The 20,174-nt window shown below is 55.0% G+C and overlaps 1 protein-coding gene across 3 annotated transcripts in view; it reads left to right on the top strand.

Moving 5' to 3' along the window:
- The first annotated feature begins 926 nt into the window (after positions 1 to 926).
- Positions 927 to 20,174, top strand: part of IGF2BP2 (insulin like growth factor 2 mRNA binding protein 2) — a 42,191-nt gene continuing 22,943 nt past the window's right edge. For all 3 annotated transcript variants that reach the window (XM_088530282.1, XM_088530281.1, XM_088530280.1), the window contains exons 1-2: positions 927 to 1,136; positions 1,970 to 2,030. In XM_088530282.1, coding sequence (XP_088386408.1) covers positions 947 to 1,136; positions 1,970 to 2,030 — 251 coding nt within the window. In that variant the 5' untranslated portion in view covers positions 927 to 946. The remainder of the gene's footprint in view (positions 1,137 to 1,969; positions 2,031 to 20,174) is intronic.

The following is a 20,174-nucleotide window of genomic DNA, read 5'->3' as shown; positions in this document are numbered from 1 at the left end:
GGCTGAGACATGACCAAGGCCAACGTTGACTCAGTTTGTTTCCCCCTCACCTTCCAGCACCTGTGGGAGCCACTGGGATGGAGCAGGTAGACAGCACAAATCCTTGGGCACTCACTTCCTTGAGGACGCCCTTAAGCAGAGTCTCCGGGCACATTATGAGAGGAAACATGGATCCATCCTCTTGTGTGCGCGGGCGCAGCATGAACCCTCCAAACGGGCCCAAATCCCCACGAGTGGAAGAGCTCCTGCTGGGAGAGGCAAAACCAGACTGAAGACAGGTTGGAGCAGCTGGTCTTTCCACCAGGGAAAAACAGCACATTGACCACGGGCTTTATTATTATTATTATTATTATTACTACTACTACTAGCACCACTACTACTACAGATTCCTTGCCCTGGCTGCCGAGCAAGCCCCTCGCGCACTGCCCGGGGCAGCCCCAGCGGCCGCATGGGCCGCAGCCCCGACGTGCGGGGGGCACCGCGAGGTGCGATGAGCTGGACGGGGAGGTGGAGGAAGAGCCCGCTGGCTTTTTGGGGTGGAAAAGCAGAAACCTCCTCCCGCTCCAGCCTCACCTGCGGGCTCCGCGCGCCGCCGGGCCCACCCCCGCCCCGAGCGCCGCCCGCCGCGCCGCGCCGGGCCGGGCCGGGCCGGGCCAGCCCGAAGGCGGGGACAGCCCGGGCCGGCCCCGCCGCCCGCGGGGGTCGCCTCGCAGCCCGCTCGCGTGCGGGGCGCGGGCAGTTCCCCCTTGGGCAGCGGCCGCTTCCTCCGGGAGCGGGCGGCCCGCGGCGGGGCGGGCCGGGCCGGGCCGGGCCGGGCTCGTGGCGGCTCCGCCCGCTGCCCGGCGGCGGGGCGCTGTTGCGGGCTCCGCGCGGGCTGGGTGGCGCGTTTCGCAGCGGGTCTCTCTCGCCGGCCGCCGGGGCAGGAGGAGCCCGCCCGAGGCTCCCCATGAAACGGCGGATGATGAACAAGCTCTACATCGGCAACCTCAGCCCCGCCGCCACCGCCGACGACCTCAAGCAGCTCTTCGGCGACAGGAAGCTGCCGCTGGCCGGCCAGGTCTTGCTCAAGTCCGGCTACGCCTTCGTGGATTACCCGGACCAGAACTGGGCCATCCGCGCCATCGAGACCCTCTCGGGTAAGCGGCGCCGAGCGCCCCGCGCCCGGGGGGCAGCCCGGCCCGACGCCCCCTTCCCCCCCCCCCCGCCACCGGGCCCCCCCGACGGAGCCGCTTCGCCGCCCCCCCGCGGCGCCCCCCGCGCTGCCCCCCGCGCCGTGCCCGGCCGCGGCGCCCCCCGCCGCCCTCCCCCCGGCCCGCCGCGCTGCTGCCCGCGGGCCCCGCGCCGCCCCCCGGGGCAGCGCCGAGCGCCCCCCCCCCCGCTGTCCCCCCCGCACCTCCCCGTCACCCCCATCCCCGGGGCCACCCCCGAGCCCCACCGGAGCCTCCCGGGCCGCCGCGGGCTCCGCTTCGCCGCGCCCTCGCCGCTCCCCCCCCTCCTCCCCTCCGCTCGCCGGTTTCTCCGGCGCCGGGTATTTTTCGCTGATTTTTTTCTCCGATTTTATTGAGGGGCGCCGGGGCGCCGAGGCGCCGGGCCGCTCACGCCGCCGGCAGCCGCCCGGCCCCGGGCACCTTTTTACGAGGTGCCCTGAGCTAACTCGCCGGGGGCGCCGAGGGAGAGGCGGCCGAAGGGGCGGCTGGGGGCCCGGCGGCGGCGGCGGCCGGGGCGCGGTGAGGCGCGCGCGCGCGCACCGGCCGCCCGCGCAGCGCCCGCGCGGGGCAGCGGCGACCCCCGTCCCCCCCAGCACCCCCCTGTCCCCACCGTGTCCCCCTGTCCCCAACCCCCCCCTCCCGGCGGGAGGGGCGCGGGGCTCCCCGAGGGGCCGCGCCGCCGGGGCGGGCAGGACGCGCTGCCGACGCCCCCCTCCCCACACACACACACACACCGTGTCCCCCCTCGTGTCCCCCCGCAGGTAAAGCGGAGCTGCACGGCAAAGTGGTGGAGGTGGATTACTCGGTGCCCAAAAAGCTGAGGTAACGCGGGGCGGGGGGGGCAGGGGGGAGCCGCGGTTTTACTTTCGCTACAGGCCGGCGGGTGGGGGGTGAAGCAGCGCGGGCCCCCGGCGCCCCTCGCCCCGACGGCTGCTCCCTTGGGAAGAGCAGGAGGCTCCGCCGGGAGCCCCGCCGGGACGGAGCGGGAGGGAAATATTAACCGCGTTGCGATTAACCGGCTTGGCCCCCCCGTCCTCCAGCCCCCTCCCCCAGGTTGCCCCCTCCGTACTGCGCTCGTCCCCCCTGTTATTTAGTTCTTTCTTTATTCGATTGATTTGTTTTTCATCTTGCCCGGGGATAGACAAAATGTCGCTCACGGGGGGCAGCAGAGCTGCCGGAGGCTGGTACCGGCCCCGCTGCCGCAGGGCAGCTCCGACGGCAGCTTGGGGAGCCTCTTACATCCACCACGGTGAAAGTGAGAAGCAAGTTGCAAGCGTTTCCTTGCCTTTATTTATTTATTTATTTATTTTCCTTAAAATAGCCCGCTCCGGCTTTGCTTTGGGCAGCGTGCGCCCCGCCGCGTGCGGCTCTCGGGGCTTGTTTTCGAAGCAGCCCTGCTCGCTGCGCGCGTGGGGAGCCGCGCACCCGGGGAGGCCGAACCTCGCGCTTGCCTCGGGGCCGCCTCGCGTCCGACCCCGGAGCGCCGAGGCCGGGCAGGCTGCGCGACCGCGTGGATTAAAAACACGGCAAAAACCCGAGGCAGCGTTAGGTGGCTTTGCGGCGGCCGCGTTCTCCCCGCCGCGCGGGCAACGCGCGCGACGCGCCATCGCGGCGTTGGCGACGCTTGCGGGCGAGACCTCGTGCGCGTGGTGTTCCCGAGCCCCCAAATCTCGGCACGGGTGCCGTGTCCCGCGTTATCCCGGCGTGTCGAGGGCTCGCGATGCACGGCGGAGGCAGAGCTGCGCGTCTGCGGAGCTGAAGTTGCTTTGCAGTTTTGTGCCGGGCAAAACGGATGTAAACAAGGAATACGTCTTTACCGAAATTCATAATCTACCTCCAAGTGGCATTAGTTTCCCGTTAGGTTATTAAAAGAACAAGCCAAAATGCATTTAAACAACCCATAAATAAGCTAATACAATTCTTACCTTAATCTGGGCTCAGCTGTCTCTTAAGTTTTCCATTTCAGCCTGACTCCCATTTCCTCACATTGTGGATATTTAATTTAAGGTGCCTTTTTTTTGTGTGTGTGTGTGTATTTTTTCACAAAAAAATAATCAAATACTGCTTTATATTAAGCCTCCCGGTCGGCACGATTGTGCTTTTTGCCCTAGTGCGGGTTCGGTTATAGATTTGGCCACGCTTTATTTTTCTAACGTGATTTTCTGGCGTGGGAGAAGGGATCACATGGTGGTGTTTGTAGTTTTTTCCGCCGATGCAGCCGTCTTCGTTCCCCTCCAAACCCACAGAAACGGGGCTCACGGCAGCCACCGCGAAGCCCTGCGGGGACTTCGGGGGCGCTGGGGGTCCGAGGGCCCCGCTCGTTCCACCCAGGAGCTGGGCAAGAGGCACCGTGGTGCGGTCGGGAGCATCCGAGGGCTTCTCAGCTTTCCCCTTTTATCATTTCTAATGTCGTGGGATTGGGAATCTGTGGGGTTTGATTGCAGGCAACTTCCCCTCGGCTCTAGAATTAATCTGAGTTGCTTTATTTACGTGCATATATATACATGCACATGTGTGCGTGCAGAAATATAGACGTACAGAATTTGCAGTATAAAAGTGTTTGCTCGTGCTTTACGTCCCCACTCGGACATTTAATGCAGTGAGGAGGGGCTTCATACAGGGTTAAACGCAAAGCAAACGCGAGGAGAAATCTGCCTATAAAATGACGGGGGGTGCTCGGCCACGGGGGCTCGTGACTTGGTGTCATCGTGGAGTCTAGAGGTGCTGGGGGGGCTGCACTGGTGCAAAAAACGTGGACCAGAGCGCGCGGCTCTGCTCGGAGGCAGATGCTTGGGCCTCCTATAGGACCCATAAGACAGTGTGCGATTGTCTGGGGTTTGTATATGTCGCTTTGTGCATTGGCAAACTAAATAAAGAAAAAAGAATCCTCTTTTTTTCTTTTTTCCCCCCTCCTTTTTTATCTGTTTGCAACTGGGCGACACGGTTCTGTTTCGGGAGCGTTCAGCATTAAAGGGCGCTGGATCACGATGCCCCTCGTGCTGCCCCTGCCCTACCTTGAACCTTGGGGAGGAAATACAGAAAACGATGATTTGTTGTGAAACATTAAAAGGAAAAAAAATCCACCACCGCCGATGCTAATTTTAATATAAGTATTTGATAAAAATAAAGGAAATGATGCAGTGAGTAGCAGCAAGGTGGCAAAGCCCGACTAAATGTGGGCAAAACCTCTAGATTTCTAATTTCCTTATGGGAGTCTTGGTGCTTTCTGCTTCGGTTGTTGTTTATAAACATGAAACATGTTTTTAAATACAAAAAACATATAAACAGCAAGCAAGGGGACGTGATCAGGGTGCATCTGGACTTCGAATCAGTGTAATATTTGAGGGACCTTTGCAGCGAGTGGCAAAACTTCGGCTTTTCTCGCTGTTTCTTTTCTCCCTCAGGTGCAGGGAGTGATAAGATCTGGTGCGTCTTTGGTCTGTATATAAAAATATTTTAGAAAGAGACTCCAAAACATTGGGATTTTGGTGGGGGGAAGCAGCTCCTTGCCTGCAAATCTGAGCTTTTATTTTATTTTATTTTCTGGAAAGGAATTACTCTTAAATTTTGCCTCCTCCTAAAATCCCGAATTGGAGGATGCTGAGGGCAGAGACTCGAATGTCTCTGTGCCCCCGGCCCCTCGCCGGGGGCTACTACTGCATTTAGCAGCTCTTGTGTTTAACAGAGTTTGTGGGGGGACCCGACAGCCCCCAGCACGAATTAAACCTGCCCTCTAAAACTGCCCAGATTGCCTTAAATCTGTCTGGTCGGAGTTTAACTAAAAGCGGGGGAGCGAGGTGCAAACTTGGTGCAAAGGAAACGGCTTTGGGGGCCAGCGGGGGGACACAGTGTTTAAAGCTCCTTAGGGAGGGCCGGGGGGATGGATGGACGCGGAGGGGGGTCGCTGGTGGCAGCGGAGCTCGCGCTCGTGCCGGGGCGCTTGCCCAAGATGGTCCGAGGGAACGGGCTCGCCTCGGTGAGCAGTTTCCATGATTCATGTTCGTGCTCGTGGGTTGAAGTAAGCAACAGTGTGTGCGTGTGGGGGGGACAAAATAAACCGCCCCCGGGGACGGTCTCGGCGATGGCAGCACTTGAGCGGTGGCGCGTTGGGGACCGGGGTGCTGCGGGCTGTGGGAGAAGGGGCCGCGAGCCGCTATCGCGGCGAACGGTGTCACGTTTATCTGATTTTTTTTTGATTATTCTTGTTATTATGATGTTTTATTCTTACTATCATTATTTTCCCAAGTGTTAATCAAAGTTTAAATTGCCAGTCCTGTTTCTGGAGCTGCATGTTGGAGCAGGATGGGCCCTGGGGGCAGTTTGGAGAGGAAAGAGCCCAGCCAGAGCAGTTAGCCCGAGGTGTCAACGTGGGGCAACCTGCTGGTCCGGGGGCTGTGTATGACTTATTGTTATTTTTATTTTATTTTATTTTTTTCCCCCTCTCTTTCGGTCTTTATAACTCCCCTGCTCGCTTTGCAAAGTGGCCCTTTCCATTCTGCAGCAAAGGGCATCTTCTATTTGGGGCTGGCGAGCAGCGTTCGCTCCGCGTTACCTCTTAAACTTCTGCTCTTCCCTCTTTGGACTGTAAATTTAATCCTCCCTTGCCCCTTCTGCTAACGCCACAGCCGAGTATTTGCCCGTTTTTCGGGGACATTCCTCCTGCAGGAAGGGGGTCTGCAGCTCACCATGCACCACCCTGGGGTGGCCGAATAAACCTTCTCTCCTACCCAAATACTTCGGGCTTTATCTCAAAGAAATGTTATTTCGTCAGGCCAAATCGCGCTCATCCGTTCTCGCCAGCCAAGTGTATTTTTCCATTATTTCTTTGTGTGTGTTTGTTTCCAAACGTGGATTAATTTAGTGCTGATCTTTGCCACACCGGTTGATTTTGTGATAGTCACTTACTCCCACCCATCCCCTTTAATTTTTTAATTTGTACTTTTTCAGTTAAAACCCTAAAATGTGGGCGAAATTAAGATTTCTGGGGCTAAATGTGCCTGGAAGGAGTTTGCAAGCCCTTCATATAGGTAGCTAATCTTTTCTTTTCTTATTGCTATTGCTTACTGTTAATCACGGGTGCTTTTCTTTTAAGGAGAGTAAATCTCCGTGCAAATCATATCTATGTGTAAATGAATTATTTTACAAGGGAAAAAAAAAAAAAAACATGCACAACTTCAAATGCACCTGAGAAGCAGCAATCGTATGCAGGCTGATCTGTATTTCTTAGTATATCTAAATTAGCTTTTTTTAAAAAAAAATTAATAGTTGTTTTACTGCTTGCTCTATTAGAGAGAGTGCGTGATACAGATTGGGGGCGGGAAAGGTGGGATTATGGCACCTGAAGAGCTCTGCTTTTCCTGTGACTGGGATGGGGCTGTGTCCCCTTAGGCCAGGCCGTGGAGGTGCTACCACGGTCCCCTGCCTGGCCCAGGGGGGCGGCTGGCAAGCAGGGAGCTGGGGTCAAAATCATCATTATTAATAATAATAATTTATTATTGTTTTCCTCTTGGTTTTGCCTGAGTCTTTGCTCAACGGCAGGGTTGACCCTGGGGACTTGGCCTGGGCTGTCATGGTCTGAAGGTGACAACTGAGGGATGTGTTTTTGTGAATGGGCGTCGAGGGGGGACGACATCAGGTGGCCTTTGTGACATCTCAGCGGGTCAGGGTGAAGACACTTTGCGGCAACTTGAAATAACCTCCCCCTCTTTGCCCAAGTCCATCCAGACCTTCAAAATGCCAGGGCTGAGGCAAGAAGGAGTTGCCCCTGCCTACGTCCGATTCGAGACGTGGTGTGGGGAGGAGGCAGCCAAAACTGAAAGCAAAGATGAGTAACACACGAGCATTTATTATGATTCCCTGGAGCGGCAGCGAGCCGGGGGTTTTGATGCAAGGATCCAGGTCGTGTCCGGTTTCTGGCTGAACAAATACCATGAGATAAACTTGTGCTGTTCGGATTTGGAGAGCCATAGAAATAAAAGTTCACCGGGAATTAATGGAGAGCCCTTCCCCAGCATATCACTGGGGTTATCATATCACGCTCTTGCAAGTAGTCTGATAAAAGCAGCCCCTTTGGTTTTCACTGTTTTTTTTTGTTTGTTTTTCTCCTTGGTAAATATGGACTAAGATATTTGTGGGTCGAATCCTGCTTTTGTGCTGCTTCATCAGACTCCCGCTGTGTTTCGCCTTGCAGGAGTTGGAGGTGGGCAGGGTTTGCGCTGAGCAGCGCCGTGCCGAGGCCGGTTGCCCGTCGCGCTCTCCTTGTGCACGTGCCCGTCCCGCTTCCGCGTCCCAGTCGCTCGCGTTTCGCCCTCGTTTCGGGAACACGGTCATGCTTCTCGATGCAGGTTTAGGGGAACAGCATTACTCGAATTCCTACGGGTTCCAGCTGGGGGACGGGACAGGAGATGTGTTGCGGTGACAGCCTGAGCGACCTCCGAAAGATGCTCGTGTTTCCACTTAGCACTAGGAGCAAGTAGGAAGCCCCAAACTCAAGTCTCGCCTCCTGTTGCTGGGCTGAAGAGGGACAGCGGCGCGTATGGGGTGGTTCAGGAGATTCCTGTGTAGCTGGGTTTGTCCTCTGCGCTGGGGAAGGGCTTTGTTTCCTTTCCAAGATGTTTCCAATTGCCTTGGGACTGGCTAGAATACATTGTTTCAGTTGCTTTGCTCTTCTGTGGTTATTGTCATCTGTTGTCCCCCGGCTGTGTGGAGAGGAGCCCTCGCTCGGTCAGACTTGTCCTTGCCAGATAACCCGCGATCCCGCTTCTCCAGTGAAGGCTTTTCGGGTATAGTTTGCCTGCTGGCAGGCAGTTGTTTCCCTGCCTGTCCGGCTGGGTGAGGTCCTGTTTTCACAAAATTGTGCCCTGTTGTGGTCAGGCAGGGTTTATAAGTGGAAAATGCATTCACCTTCTTCATTATTAATCGTGTCGCTCCATGAAAGGTGCCACCTACCACGCTTGTACCCGTGGCCAGGTTTCCCTCCGTGACAAACTCGGTCCCCCTGCCACAGGATAAGCTGCGTGCTTCTCTTGGTGGACACAAACGTTATGGGTGCTCCAGGGACTGCAAAAATGAATCGTTCCTCTTTGGGAAGGCTGTTGGGACTGAGAGAATTCTGGAAAACCCGGGTAGCTCTCGGCGCCGCGCGCAGCCTCTGCTGCGGTTGATGGTGTGAAGCGTTTGGGCCTGTTTTGCCGCAGGAGACTCAGGTGATGGAGGCGAGACCCAGGGATCCTGATGGAGCAAGGAGCAAGTCCTTTGACTCCAGCTCCTAAATCATCGCATGGGCATCTTCTCCTGGCATCCAGATCTTGACCTTGAATAGCAGTTGCCCACCAGCACTTGAAATAACACGGTCCTTTTCCCTCCAGCTCGCTGGGTCTGCTAACACGAATTTGTGATGTTTTCTGCTTTTGTGCGTTCCTTGGGCACTTGTGAGCCTGCCCGGCCCTCCCAGAAGTGGCGCGGGGAGGTTTTAGGCACTGAGACAGGTACCTTGACCATCCAGACTGGGCATGGGCCAGAGGAGACGCCTGATGTTCGGCTGTTGGGTTAGGAAAGCTCTGGGCTGGTAGGAAGTGAGTCCTTGCGGCGCTGGATGCTCTCATTGCATGCAGATCAATATGAACCGTTGCTACCTGGTTTACTGAGTATTATTTATTATTTTTGAATTATTTAGACATTTTCTGATTGTGAAAAGTGGTCCTCTTTTTGGTTTTCTTTTTTTCTTCTCCCGAATGGGGAGAGGTTGGTTGCAAAGCAAAGATCTTCGTAATTCTGACCCAGCTGGAACCCCCCTCCCCTCTTGGAGACTCTTGTCGGGATATCCTGATACCCTTCTCCTCAAGCAAGCACTAAAATATTTCAGAAAAGAAAAGCAGGGTTGTCTTGCAGGCAGGCACATTACAACACGCTTCCACCCCCGACCTTTTTTTTTTTCTCCTGCTCTCTCAAAGTTTTACTGAGAGAAATTGAATTGGATTTGCTCTATCCCAAATACTGATCTCAGGTGGAAGGTGGTAAAATTCTCTGTGTGACTTTATTACGGGAAGGCAATGCAAAGTTCGGATAGAAAAATGTTTGTTGTTCAGAACAAAACCTAATGAAACCTTTGCAAATCTGCTCCCCGTAAAGTCCAAAGCAAACCTGAAATCCTGCAGAATGGCGAAATCCTGCTCCCTCTGCCCAAAGGCAAGCGGAGATGTTCTGGTTCCTCTCGTTTTTGCTTTTGGCATTCGGAGGTGCTGCGTGAAGCGAAGATCGAGGTGGGAGCTCGTTACTCTCTCAGTTGCCACTGTGTCTGGAGCTGGAGGTGCAGCTTGCCCTGTAGCCGTCCAGGGAAGGGGAGGGAGGCTCAAGCAGCTGATTGCACCTCTTAGGTCTGATTAAAAGCCTCATGAAATGTGTAGCCTGAGCACAGGCCTCTGGAGCCCTTCCAGCCTTAACGCATCCTCTCTTTTTCATTATTTCATCTCCACAAGTATGGAGATTTCTTCCGAAATCTAGTGCGCGCTGCGGGAAGCTTTGGGCAGCGGGGAAGGCGAGCGAGGAGCGAGCGGGGCCGCGAGCGGGGACGGATGTGCGTCGGCTCCGCAAAGGAGCCCGAAGGAGAGCTGGGATTACGGCGCTCATGACGATGGTGTCGCAGCTGCAACGTGGCTCCGGGGTTGATCTGATTAGCGGTGATGAGCTGGAATCGCCAGCCCTGGAGCCCGCGCGGCGCTCCATCATGGAGGGGAATGTCCCCTCCCATGGCAAGGCCACCCCCTACCAAAGAGGGTGCTTTCGGGTTGGGTTTAGAAGGCCCAAAAGCAGGTGATCTTATGTAGATGAACAGAAATCTGAGCATCTGCTTTCTCAAAACCAGAGCTCAAGCTTATTTTTCACCCTGTCTGTCTGGCTTTCTGCGTTTGTAGGCAAGATCGATGTGGCAATTCGTTGCAGCAAAACCCAGGGAAATTGGAAAACTGAAATGATGGAAGGGAACAGTTGAAAAAGAGGCTTATTTGTTTTTAATGGACTGGAGTGTTGGGCAGCTGGTGCAGAACTCCCCCATGGTGTTTCTGGTTGCGTTGTTGGGGCTCGCTTGGCTGTTCGTGACCAGGTGGGCACCAAAAGGGTGGGTGACTTCGTGGAAGTGTGAAGGGCACAAAGAGCAGGTGGGGAAAACTAGCGGGATCTGATTAAAGCTGTTGTGTGTTTTAGTTTTATGCCCCAAAATGTTGGGGGTGTTGAGGGAAATGCTGGGAAGCAGGAGCAGGGCAAGAGGGGCAGCCTTCACGGAGGGGATGAGGAACCAACAGCAGCCAAGTTAATAAAAGGAAGAAGCAGCAAATCTAGATGTTGAAGAGAGGATGAAAGAAGAGAGTGAATAAGGGGGAAAATGCAGAAATGTTCAATTCAATTCTGTGTTTATCTGTTTTCCCACACTGAGGCCAATTCAATATTGCAGAGCTGGTTGTAACATAGAGCTAGGTATTTTTCCATAAACCACATGCTTGTAGATATACATATATATATAAATACATATAAATTCCTACCAGCCCACTGCAAAACAGGTTGGGTGAAATGCGACTGCTGCCTTCATCACGGGATCTTGTATCGGGGTTATTGTGTGTGCTAAAATTAGACCGAGGCACCTCCAGGCCTTCAGCTTCTGCTCAGAGGAAGCTGAGAGAGCAGGAAGAGGAGGAGACAGGAGCAAGGATAGAAGAAGGTAAAGGGCTTTCCTGCCCCCGCGTCCTCCTGTGCAGCTCTGCAAGTTGTATTAAATGGCACATTTGAGGAGCTTGGCCTCAAGCTCCGCAGGTGACTGCGATCCCTCTGCGCAATTCCCTTGTCTTAGGTGGATCACATGTGGTTCCTCCTGCTGCTGAGGGGCCACGTGTCCCCTGTCCCACCCCCAGGAAGAATGATCTGACCCTGCACGATGTGTCCAGTGCACGAGCTGTGTTCAGGTTTTCTACAACAGTAACTGGGCCGGTGCAACCTCGTTTCCAGTGCAGTTGGGAGAACCTGCCAATGGTAGTGTTAGTGGTGGGGAAGCCTTAAAGAAGATTTGGGCTGGCTTTTTGGAAGCTCTGCTTTAGCTCAAATGGGTGCCATAAATGGGAATTCCTGGTCTTGTTTGCAATGTAGTTACTTAGGACCTTGCTGTGGCTGTGGGGGTGTGCTGGGAACCTCCTTGCTTGGCTTTCGAGGAGCGGGTGAAGCTTCATGAACGTGCCTCCAGCTGCTGGTCCCTGGGCATGGGTAGAAGACCTGACACTGGGTTTCTGAGACCTTGGAGAGCAGGGATGTGTTCAGGAAGGGCTTGGAAAGTGCGTAAGTAGCCTGGAGTGTTGCTTCAAAACCCAGCGTCTTTGAGAGGAGGGGTGTTTACAGTGGCCTTTGGTGCGAAGGCTGAAGTTTGTCCCGGGTCATGCATCCCCTTCCCCACCACGTGCAGCGCTTCCTCTGGCCCGCGGGGAGCCAAGAACTGCAGCATCTTTACAAATGCCATTTCTTTCCTCCGAGTGTGTTTTCATTTCCATGGCCTCAGGCCGGCTTCGTAAAATGCTGATGAAAAGCTGGAGCAGAGGTGGAATCCACACTCTCCACCATGCCTGTGAACTCTTCTTCCTTTCACTGGCTTTCTCCTCGGTTTGAGATGCTGCAGATGAAGCTGGGGTCTTCAGCAGCTCTCACAGAGGGGAGTTAAGCTGCCCTCACATCTAATGTAACATTTCTCGCCAGGGTTTCTCTGGAGGAACCACCTGGCTCTCCTTGGCTCAGGCAGCCAGGCCCAACGCGCATTCCTGGCCCCCTTGCCCATCCGTTGGGCTGGTGGCCATCCAACCCTACGTCTCCATGGAGGTCTCCTTCGGGCTTAGCTGGACCTCTCCCAGGGAAATGCCTGGGCTATGCAGAGCCAAGATTGGCCCTCACAGACCTCTCTTGCTGCTGAGGGGACCAGGAAGGGGCTGAGAGTGCTGGGTCTTTTGCCTCCTCCCCACTGCCTGCTCTTGCCCTGGAGACCCTGGCGGTGTTCCACCGGGAATCCTTGCTTGCGGAGCAGCCCAGCCCGGGATGTGCAGCGCAGGGAGCCGATAACACTTGGTCAGGAGCTGGTGGCCCATTTCCTTTCTATTTATAGGTCTGGCAGCCAGCAGGTTGCTCAAGCGAGAAGGAGGCTTTTTAAGCATTCCTCGTGATGCCGCACGGCGGAGCCGTCCATCCCCGGTGTTTGGGTTCCTTCTGCCTGGATTAGCTGGCGGAGCTGCCTCCAAACGCGTTGTTCCCCAGGCAGCCAAGAGGCCGCCTTTGCTTTGGCCCTCTTCTTGCATGCAGGTGCTGGGCGAGGATGCGTAGCAGCCCTCCGTGGCCCTGGTTTTGGGGTGCAGATTCGAGCCGTTGCGCTCGACGACGCTCCGCTAAAGCTCCCAAGGGCTGGTCCGCGCACGGAGGGGCCCCGGGGGCCGCTGTGTGGCAGGGCAGGGTTGCCACCTGCGTGGTGCTGCAGCAGATGGCCTGCCTGGCAAGGCGAGAGGATGCTCGGCCTCGCAGCGGCCCAGCTCAGCGCTAGCAGATGGCCCTTGGCACAACTGGCGTCCCGCCCGCGGGCTCTTGTGTTGGAAGTGTGGGAGGAGGGAGCAAAGGGAGCGTTCGGGCAGGGAGAGGGGAGGCTCGACGAAGATCCCGCCATAGACTTGTGGCCGAGATGTTTGTCTGCTGCCAGTGGCCGGTGGAAAGTCACTCAACCTCAACCCAAGGCAAGGTACTGAGTCAAAGGTGATGCTTGTGTCAGGCCGCCCATTACAGTAGACCAGACTTGTGTGGGGCAGTAGAGTTACTCTAGCCTTTCTTCTCCCTCTCCCCATTTTTGTAGGTATCTCCCTCTGTTTGTCATCCTGCCTTGTGCTCCGTAGAAAGTCGGTTGAATTCTCCGAGGAGCGCTTGCCCACTTTGCTACCAAGTGACTCTGTGACAGTCGGCTTTAAATGGCCCTTTTGCTGCTCTTCTAGCAGGAAGCCTGGCAGACAGGTTCCCGTTGTCAGGGTGAGGCTGTAGGCAGATTTGAGAACCTTGGGTTTGTGTCCCTGTTTAAGGATGTTCCTCCTGGAAGCAGGGGTGGTGATCGAAAGCACAAGGAAAAGAAAAAAGATAAGAGAAAAAACGAACAAAAAAGGAGGGTGTATGGTCCAAACCATGGTGTTATCCAGGTGCCCAGCATAGATGTCTCCAAGCACTGGGAGCCTCAGTGGGAGGAGGACAGTGGGACAGTGTTGGGTGACGGTTTGAGCTGCTGAGTGATGGCCTCTTGGGCCAAGAGGTGTCACTAGTTCTGTTTCAATGCTGGAAGGCGTCTGGTGGTAGAGATGTCCCATCGGCTCCTAGCCGTCAGAGCAGCAGGTCTGTCTGCTGTGAGAGGCCAGCCTTTGCTTTTTGTTGAATTTTCAGGCCCGAAAAGGTCTTTTTCCAGCTGCAGTGTGTGGTGCAGCAGTAATGAGGAACCCAGGCGCTCGGCAGCACGGGGTGGCACTGAGTGACCCTGCTGCCGACCAGCTGGTGATGCTGCTCCACACGCGTCCGCACACGAGCCGCCACCGCGAGCGCTGCCGCAGGCATGTGCCAGCCCTCTGGAGGGAGATGAATCTTTTAAAGCTCCCAGGGACACTCCAAACCTGCAAAACCTCTTTACTCATTTATTTCATTTTGCGTAGCTGGCTGGCAGGCTCAGATCAGCCTTTCTTGTGGCCGAGTTACAGAAGATGAGAGTGAGGTGGCGGCATGAGGATGCTCCACACCCGCTTTCCATGGCCTGGGGCACAGGGTACAGCAGGTCTCATCAGAGTTTGCCACTTCCTTTGTAAGGAAATAAGGACACAGGTGATGGTATCCATACCTCAAAGCATGGATCACGATAAGGACTTCTTTGACATCTCGGCAGAAGTGTGTTTGAAGAACAGCAGCCAGATGTTTAGACCGAGCTTGGCCCTGCTCAGGGTCATGCTCATGCAGTTCCCATCACCCGTGGATTTGCACTTGGGCTCCCGGTGGGGATGGTTTTAAGTCAGGGCTCGCATGCGTCAAGGGCAGAACACGGGAGTTTGCATCTCCAAACCAGAGCGTGCTGAGTGCGGTGTCTCCAGGGATGAGATGCAGTCAAAGGAACACACAGAGCTTTGCAAGACCCGCCTTACAGATCACAGGGCAAGAGAGGTAGTGCCCGCTGTGGAGATTTTGGTACAGGCAACTCAGAAAATACAGATTCACCAAAGCCTTGTCCTAGCACAGTCAATGGATCCATGAGAACAACCTTGGCTTTTGCTTTTCTTACACATCTCTCTCTCTCCTTCCCTTGGTGTTGTAGTCAGAGGATCGAACATGCTGATGGGGGACTTCACTTGTTTGTTTTAAATGTAGCATCTCGGAGTGTTTCAGCTTGGCCCACGTGCCGCAGGAACTGTTGGCCGTGGGTCTGCGTGCGCAGCCTGCCTGTGTCTTGGGGGACTCGCGTTTGCTCGGTTGCTGGTTGAGATCTTCTCCATGTCTCCTTCCAAGGAGACCTGGCATCTTCATAATGCCCCAGAGAAGGAACCCCAAGGGAGCAGATGACTTCCGAGTGCGCTGCCGATGCTGGCAGGGCAGGGGGGTTCTCCTGGCCTCGCACGGGCTACCCTTATGGGGCTGGTGAGCCCATAGCAGTGGGGCAACCAGCGCAGGGGCTCATTTTCAGAATGACATTATGGACACTGCGCTTTCCCTCCCTATCCCGAAGCAAAGCACGAGCTTCGTTCTGCGTGGCAAGGCCTGGGCCCGTGGACTTTGTTCGCCAACGCAGCCGCAGGGCCCGAGGGTTAATCATTTATGGTTGGACTCTGCCACGTGTTGGAGCTCTGCCAGCCTCCTCAGAGGGTTTCACTGCAGATCTTGGTGACTGCACCCACAGGTGTCTGCCAGGCCTGGGCAGGTGACTCGGTAGCCGTCACCTGGGCTGGAGCACCTGGGAGCTCCTCCCTGCCGGCTCGCGGATCCATCAGAAGTTGCCGCAAACACAAAACACCCGCGTTGGAAGGTAGCAAGGGTAGGTGCAAAATCCGCAGCCTCCTGGCAGGTGACCATGCGTCGTCACCCCTTGCCTGGCTAGGGACCTGTGCTCCGGGACCTGCTCCTGCTTTCCTGGAAGGAGCCGTGGGCGTTTGGAGGTGAACATTTCCTTCCCTAGGCCAGGCCCCTCCGGAGAAGATGGTTTGGGCATTCCTGGGTAGCAGGATGGTTTCCAACCCATCCAGGGCCTGCAACATCAGCCATCTATTTTCCTATTCTCTATCAGAAGAGTTAGGAAGAACTTCTCCAAAATGAATGGTCTTTTTTTTGTATTAATCCATGACTCGTATCTCAAGACTGCTTGGTCTGATTCATCCCAAAGGCTCCCAGAAATTCCCTACAGGTCACCAGAAATCACATGCGGAAGCCGGAGAAGTCCAGAGATGCTTGAGGTGAAACCTCTTCCCAGCCCTTCCTTGTGAGGAACCTACTTTTGCCCACCAACCACATTGCAGAGGCTGCAGGCTGGACAGAAAGATCCCAAGAGGACACGTGTGTCCACGCGGGTTGGATTGGCGAGGCCACACTGTGGCACCTGATGCAGTGAAGGGACAACCTGTTTGCTGGTGGCTTCCCATAACAGCAAAGCCAGGTGCTGGGCTTGCCCAAAGCCACTGTGCTGCAGGGCAGCAACAGCCGGCGCCGGAGGCGCGACGCCCGACCTGAGGAATGGAAATATTCCCATCTCTCCATCTGGGAACAGAGGATGGTGTCTTGTTTGCTTTTTGTTTCCCAGCGTGGCCTAGGTCCAGCAGCATCACGTGCAGCTGTGTTTGGAGAGCAGCTATTTTTAGGTTACTTGACTTTTCTTCTTTCACTCCATTGTCTTTCCCTCATCTTCCTTCTCCATTTTTTTCCCCCAGCCCCTTGTTATGCTTCCTCCTTTCAGCCCCTGCTTTGCCTTCTCCTCCTAGCCATCCCCTGTGAGATGTGGAGAGCTTCCTGGCCAGCTCCGTGTCCTAGCTGTTCCATCTTCACTGTCCTGACCAGGTCCACGTGCCGATAGGGGTGTGAACCGGGTGCTTGAGGCCGCCCAGGCTTAGACCTGCACACCTTAAAAAAGAGTCCATCTGGAGAATGGTGGCCTGCATGAAGGGCATTATCTGCTGAGGAAGGACTAGCAGAGTAGAAGTCTGTCTTGGTCATCGTTGATGAAGCTTTAAGAGTCAGCATGGATGCTGACTGCTCCTCCACAGCTTCTGATGTGCAGGGAGAAACCAGCTAAGCTGTATCTCCTTTCTCGGGAGAAGCTCCTTAGGGATGGGGTAGCTCCTCCAAAGGAGACAAGAGCCTTGGAGAGGCTCCTCAAGGATCTGAGAGGTACGTGTCCTATTCTGAAGTCCTTGGAGGTGGTTGTAGTCAGAAGGAGCCCGTGCCCTCTGGGGAAGGAGTGCTTGCTAGCATTAGAGAGTCGCTTTTTTTAGCTCTCACTTCTGTGCTTTTTCTGTAGTCATGGATTTCTTTTGAACAGGAGAGCTGACCCTGCAGAGGAACACGTGGCACGGAGGGAAAGTCACTAACCAAGCACGAAGCCAGCTAACTGCTTCGCTGTGGTGGGGATATGACAGTTTAGAAACCGGAGCTGTAAACTGGGTCTCTGGAGGGCCACAAGGAAGACAGGGAGGAGCCCAGAGACCAGCATGTGGGAGTTGCTTGCCATCTGCGTGCAGCATTTGTATGAATTAGCAGGTCCTTGTTCAGGTGGGAGAGGTCTTGGCGCCCATGGCTGATTTGGTTTTGGTTTCCTGTTTGCTTCTCATTCATTTCCTTGGTGGCCCCTCCTCTGCAAGATGGGAGAATGATGGCCGGGAGACCCTGACCTTCCTTCTTGTTCTTCTGAGTACCACAGCGGATGCTCTTGGTGGGCTGATGGCCACAGCGCAGGTGTCTGAAGCACCACGAGTCACTGTTTCTCTGGCTGGGCACCATGTATATTCACAGAGCAGAGGGTTTGAGATGGAACCATGGCCAGGAGGTAGTGTGCCCAGGGGTTGATATTTTGTTGAGCAAGTGGTAATTTAGCAGGTGGAATTTTTCCTGCCTGTGTAGCCTACATCTTCCTTTGGAGCCTTTATTTTATCTATCGTGTGGCTGGTGGGCTCCAGTACCGTATGTGGGTCAGGTACCCCAGGTCTCTGCCAAGGTGAACTCATATCCTACAGCATCCATTGGAGCTAGTGCTAGGCCCCTAAGTCATATTTAAAAATGGAGATGGGGTCTGATCCTGCTCGTCCCACATGGTTCAATCGGAAAGAGGAAGGTACGTGGCTAACGGAGGAGTCGTGGCTGTAGAGGCAAAGCGATCCCGTGTCGGGAGCACGGTGACCTCCGGCTTCTTGGGTAGAAGATCTCCTGTTGCTCTGGTGTCTTTGGATTTTCAGGAAAAAGAGGCTTTTCTCTTTTCCCTGTGCCTTGTGCTTTGCCCCAGGTTTCGTCCTGATCCCCTGTGTCTGTCTCAAAGTGCTTCAAAAGTGCTAGCCTTCATGAGACAAAAAAGGGCCTTATTGAAAGTGTTCTGGCCCTGAATGTCTGAAATTGCCTGAGAAATTTGGTCTTTGTCTTGTATTACTTCCTTCAGAGGAAGGCTTCTGATTCCAGGGGTTTGACCTTTCCACTTGAAGGACTGGGGCCAATAACAATATCCGTGATGTCTCGGGAGCGATCCGTAAGTGATGTGTCGTACCCGTGGACGCCTGCTCCCTGCCATGTCTTCTCCTGGACTGACATATTCCAGCGTGTGTTTTTATGTAGCTGGGCCACCAGCTAGTCCTCCTTTGGGCTCTCACCGTGGAGGAAGGAACCAGTCCCCTTTCACCAACCGGTGTGCGCTGAGCTGGTTTCTCCCGCTCAGAACAAGCGGGCGGAACAGGTTTCCCAGCAAAACCAACTCTGAGCAGGGCTAATTCCCAGCAAGGAAATATTTGAAACCAGGAACGTGTTTCCTCTTTTGTCTTGCCGACCTGCAGAACACAAAGGTGTCCCTTTATTATGCCACACCATTATTTAGACCCCTTCCAAATAATAAGTGGTTGTTGGCTCATATAGCTGTTTTTATTGCATGTTTCTTGAAAGGTGCAAGGTGTGGATTTCTTCCATGTGTTACATTTCCAGTAGTCTCATTTTCCAAACATTGGAAGAGAGGTGGCCAATGATGACATATGGCTCTATGGTTTCCTTAAGAGCATCTACCGTGGCTCTCGGGGGTGCTGGCTGCACAGGCAGCAGCAAGTAGGGGTCTGTGAACAGGCTGCGGTGGCTCTCGAATGTTTTTCCAGAGCGTGTGCTGCTTGCTGAAGGTTGGCAGTGTGGAAGGGAGGCTAAATCGGTGGCTTCTTGCAGAAATGGAGCAGCTTGGATGCTCCAGCCCCTTGAGAATGGTGCTGCACGAGTCGCTGGTTCACCTGCCCCTGCAAACACTGGCTCTTGCAGTTCCCTCAGCTCCCATGGGCACTTGGCGGCGATGGCAGAGCAGGGTTCCTGGTGTCATCACGTCACCCGTCACCAGGACTCTTTGAGACGGAGCGCTGCCCGGCCTGCACGCCGCCGCCAGCGACTCTGTCCCAGCGGGCTGCTGAGGAATGGCTGTCACTGGCCATCCTGTCATCAGTCCTCGCGTCTCATTGTTCAGTGTGAGCTCCGCAAGCAGCCGGGCGCCGTCCGGCCCCAGAGCCAGGGGCAGGGTGCCACAGAGGGTGCCCGAGCTCCAGGAAGGGAGCGCTCGGCCCTGCGACGGGCCCGGTAGCCAGGGCGAGGAGGTTTGGAGAGGATGCGCTAGTCCCAGCTCTGTTACCACTGCCGATGGCCCAAGGTTCATCATGCAGGTCTTAAAAGATGTTCTTTCTTTTTTGTTATTTCAAGTCTCTTTTTTGTTCTAAGCTAAGTTCTCGGTTGACTTGCCATTAGGGGCTGGCAATAACTTGACCAAGGGAATCTCTTCTTTCCTTCAGGTCTGCCTTTTCCTACAGTCTTTAGTTCACTACTCAACTTCTGTGCTTGCAGGAAGGAGAACCCTTCAGCCCCACGGGCAGCTGCAGGGCAGCCTTTGCATGCAACAGATTTGCTCTTTCCCTAGCTGGAGTTAATTCCTCCTTGAGCTCATCTTTTTCTACTGTGTTACTGAGCCTGACACAAAAAGCTCCAGGAGGAAGGATAAACCCTTGCAGAAAGAGCAATGCCTCCAGCTGCTGATCCATGCCATGTGTTTTGGGCATTCGTGTGTGAGGAAGTGCTTTGGCATTAATGTTAAACTCTGCGACTGAGAGAGGTAGCCCCGCTCTGCTTTGCAACTGCCACTGCTTCTTGCATCAGGTTTAGTTGTCGCGCAGGTGCAGAGTAAGTTAACTTCATGAACTGATCTTGTCAGAGAAGAGCATCGAAAAAGGAAAGGATCCTGCTCTCTTGACAGCACCAGCCCTGGTGTTGGTGCACCATGCACCAGCAGGTATCACTGCATAAGCACTGCGGTATTTGGGCTGGACCAGATGACAATATAGGACATGGTTTAGTTGGAGCTAATTGATTAAGAGCAGGATTATGAATGCAGATGTGGGCCCTATCTCCAAACTGCCTTGGAGTCTCCCATTTGGGGAACATTTCGGCCTCTGATTTCCAGATCACAAGAGTGGGACGGTGATGGCTGGTGTGGGTCCTCCATGGACTCGGCTCTCCCCAAAGTCACTACTGCCCTCAAGTCCTCCTGCAGCAAGGCCGAGGAGGATTTTGGTGGCCATTCCTTCTTAGATGCCTTTGCAATGCTCGGTGAGCTCCCGTGGCCCAAGGTCACACTATGGCCAATCTGGGCATGGTAGCCACGTTCAAGGGAAGCCCTCAGAGCAGGTGAGTGGATGTAGGATCTGGCTGCACGTTTCCCATCTGAAAGCA

Source organism: Tinamus guttatus, unplaced genomic scaffold, assembly GCF_059628265.1.
Source record: "Tinamus guttatus ecotype Peru unplaced genomic scaffold, ASM5962826v1 Tinamus_guttatus_pri_ptg000364l, whole genome shotgun sequence".
In the NCBI taxonomy this organism is placed as follows: domain Eukaryota; kingdom Metazoa; phylum Chordata; class Aves; order Tinamiformes; family Tinamidae; genus Tinamus; species Tinamus guttatus.
The sequence above is the reverse complement of the archived record's forward strand: the minus strand, read 5'-3'. Positions and strand labels throughout refer to the sequence as shown.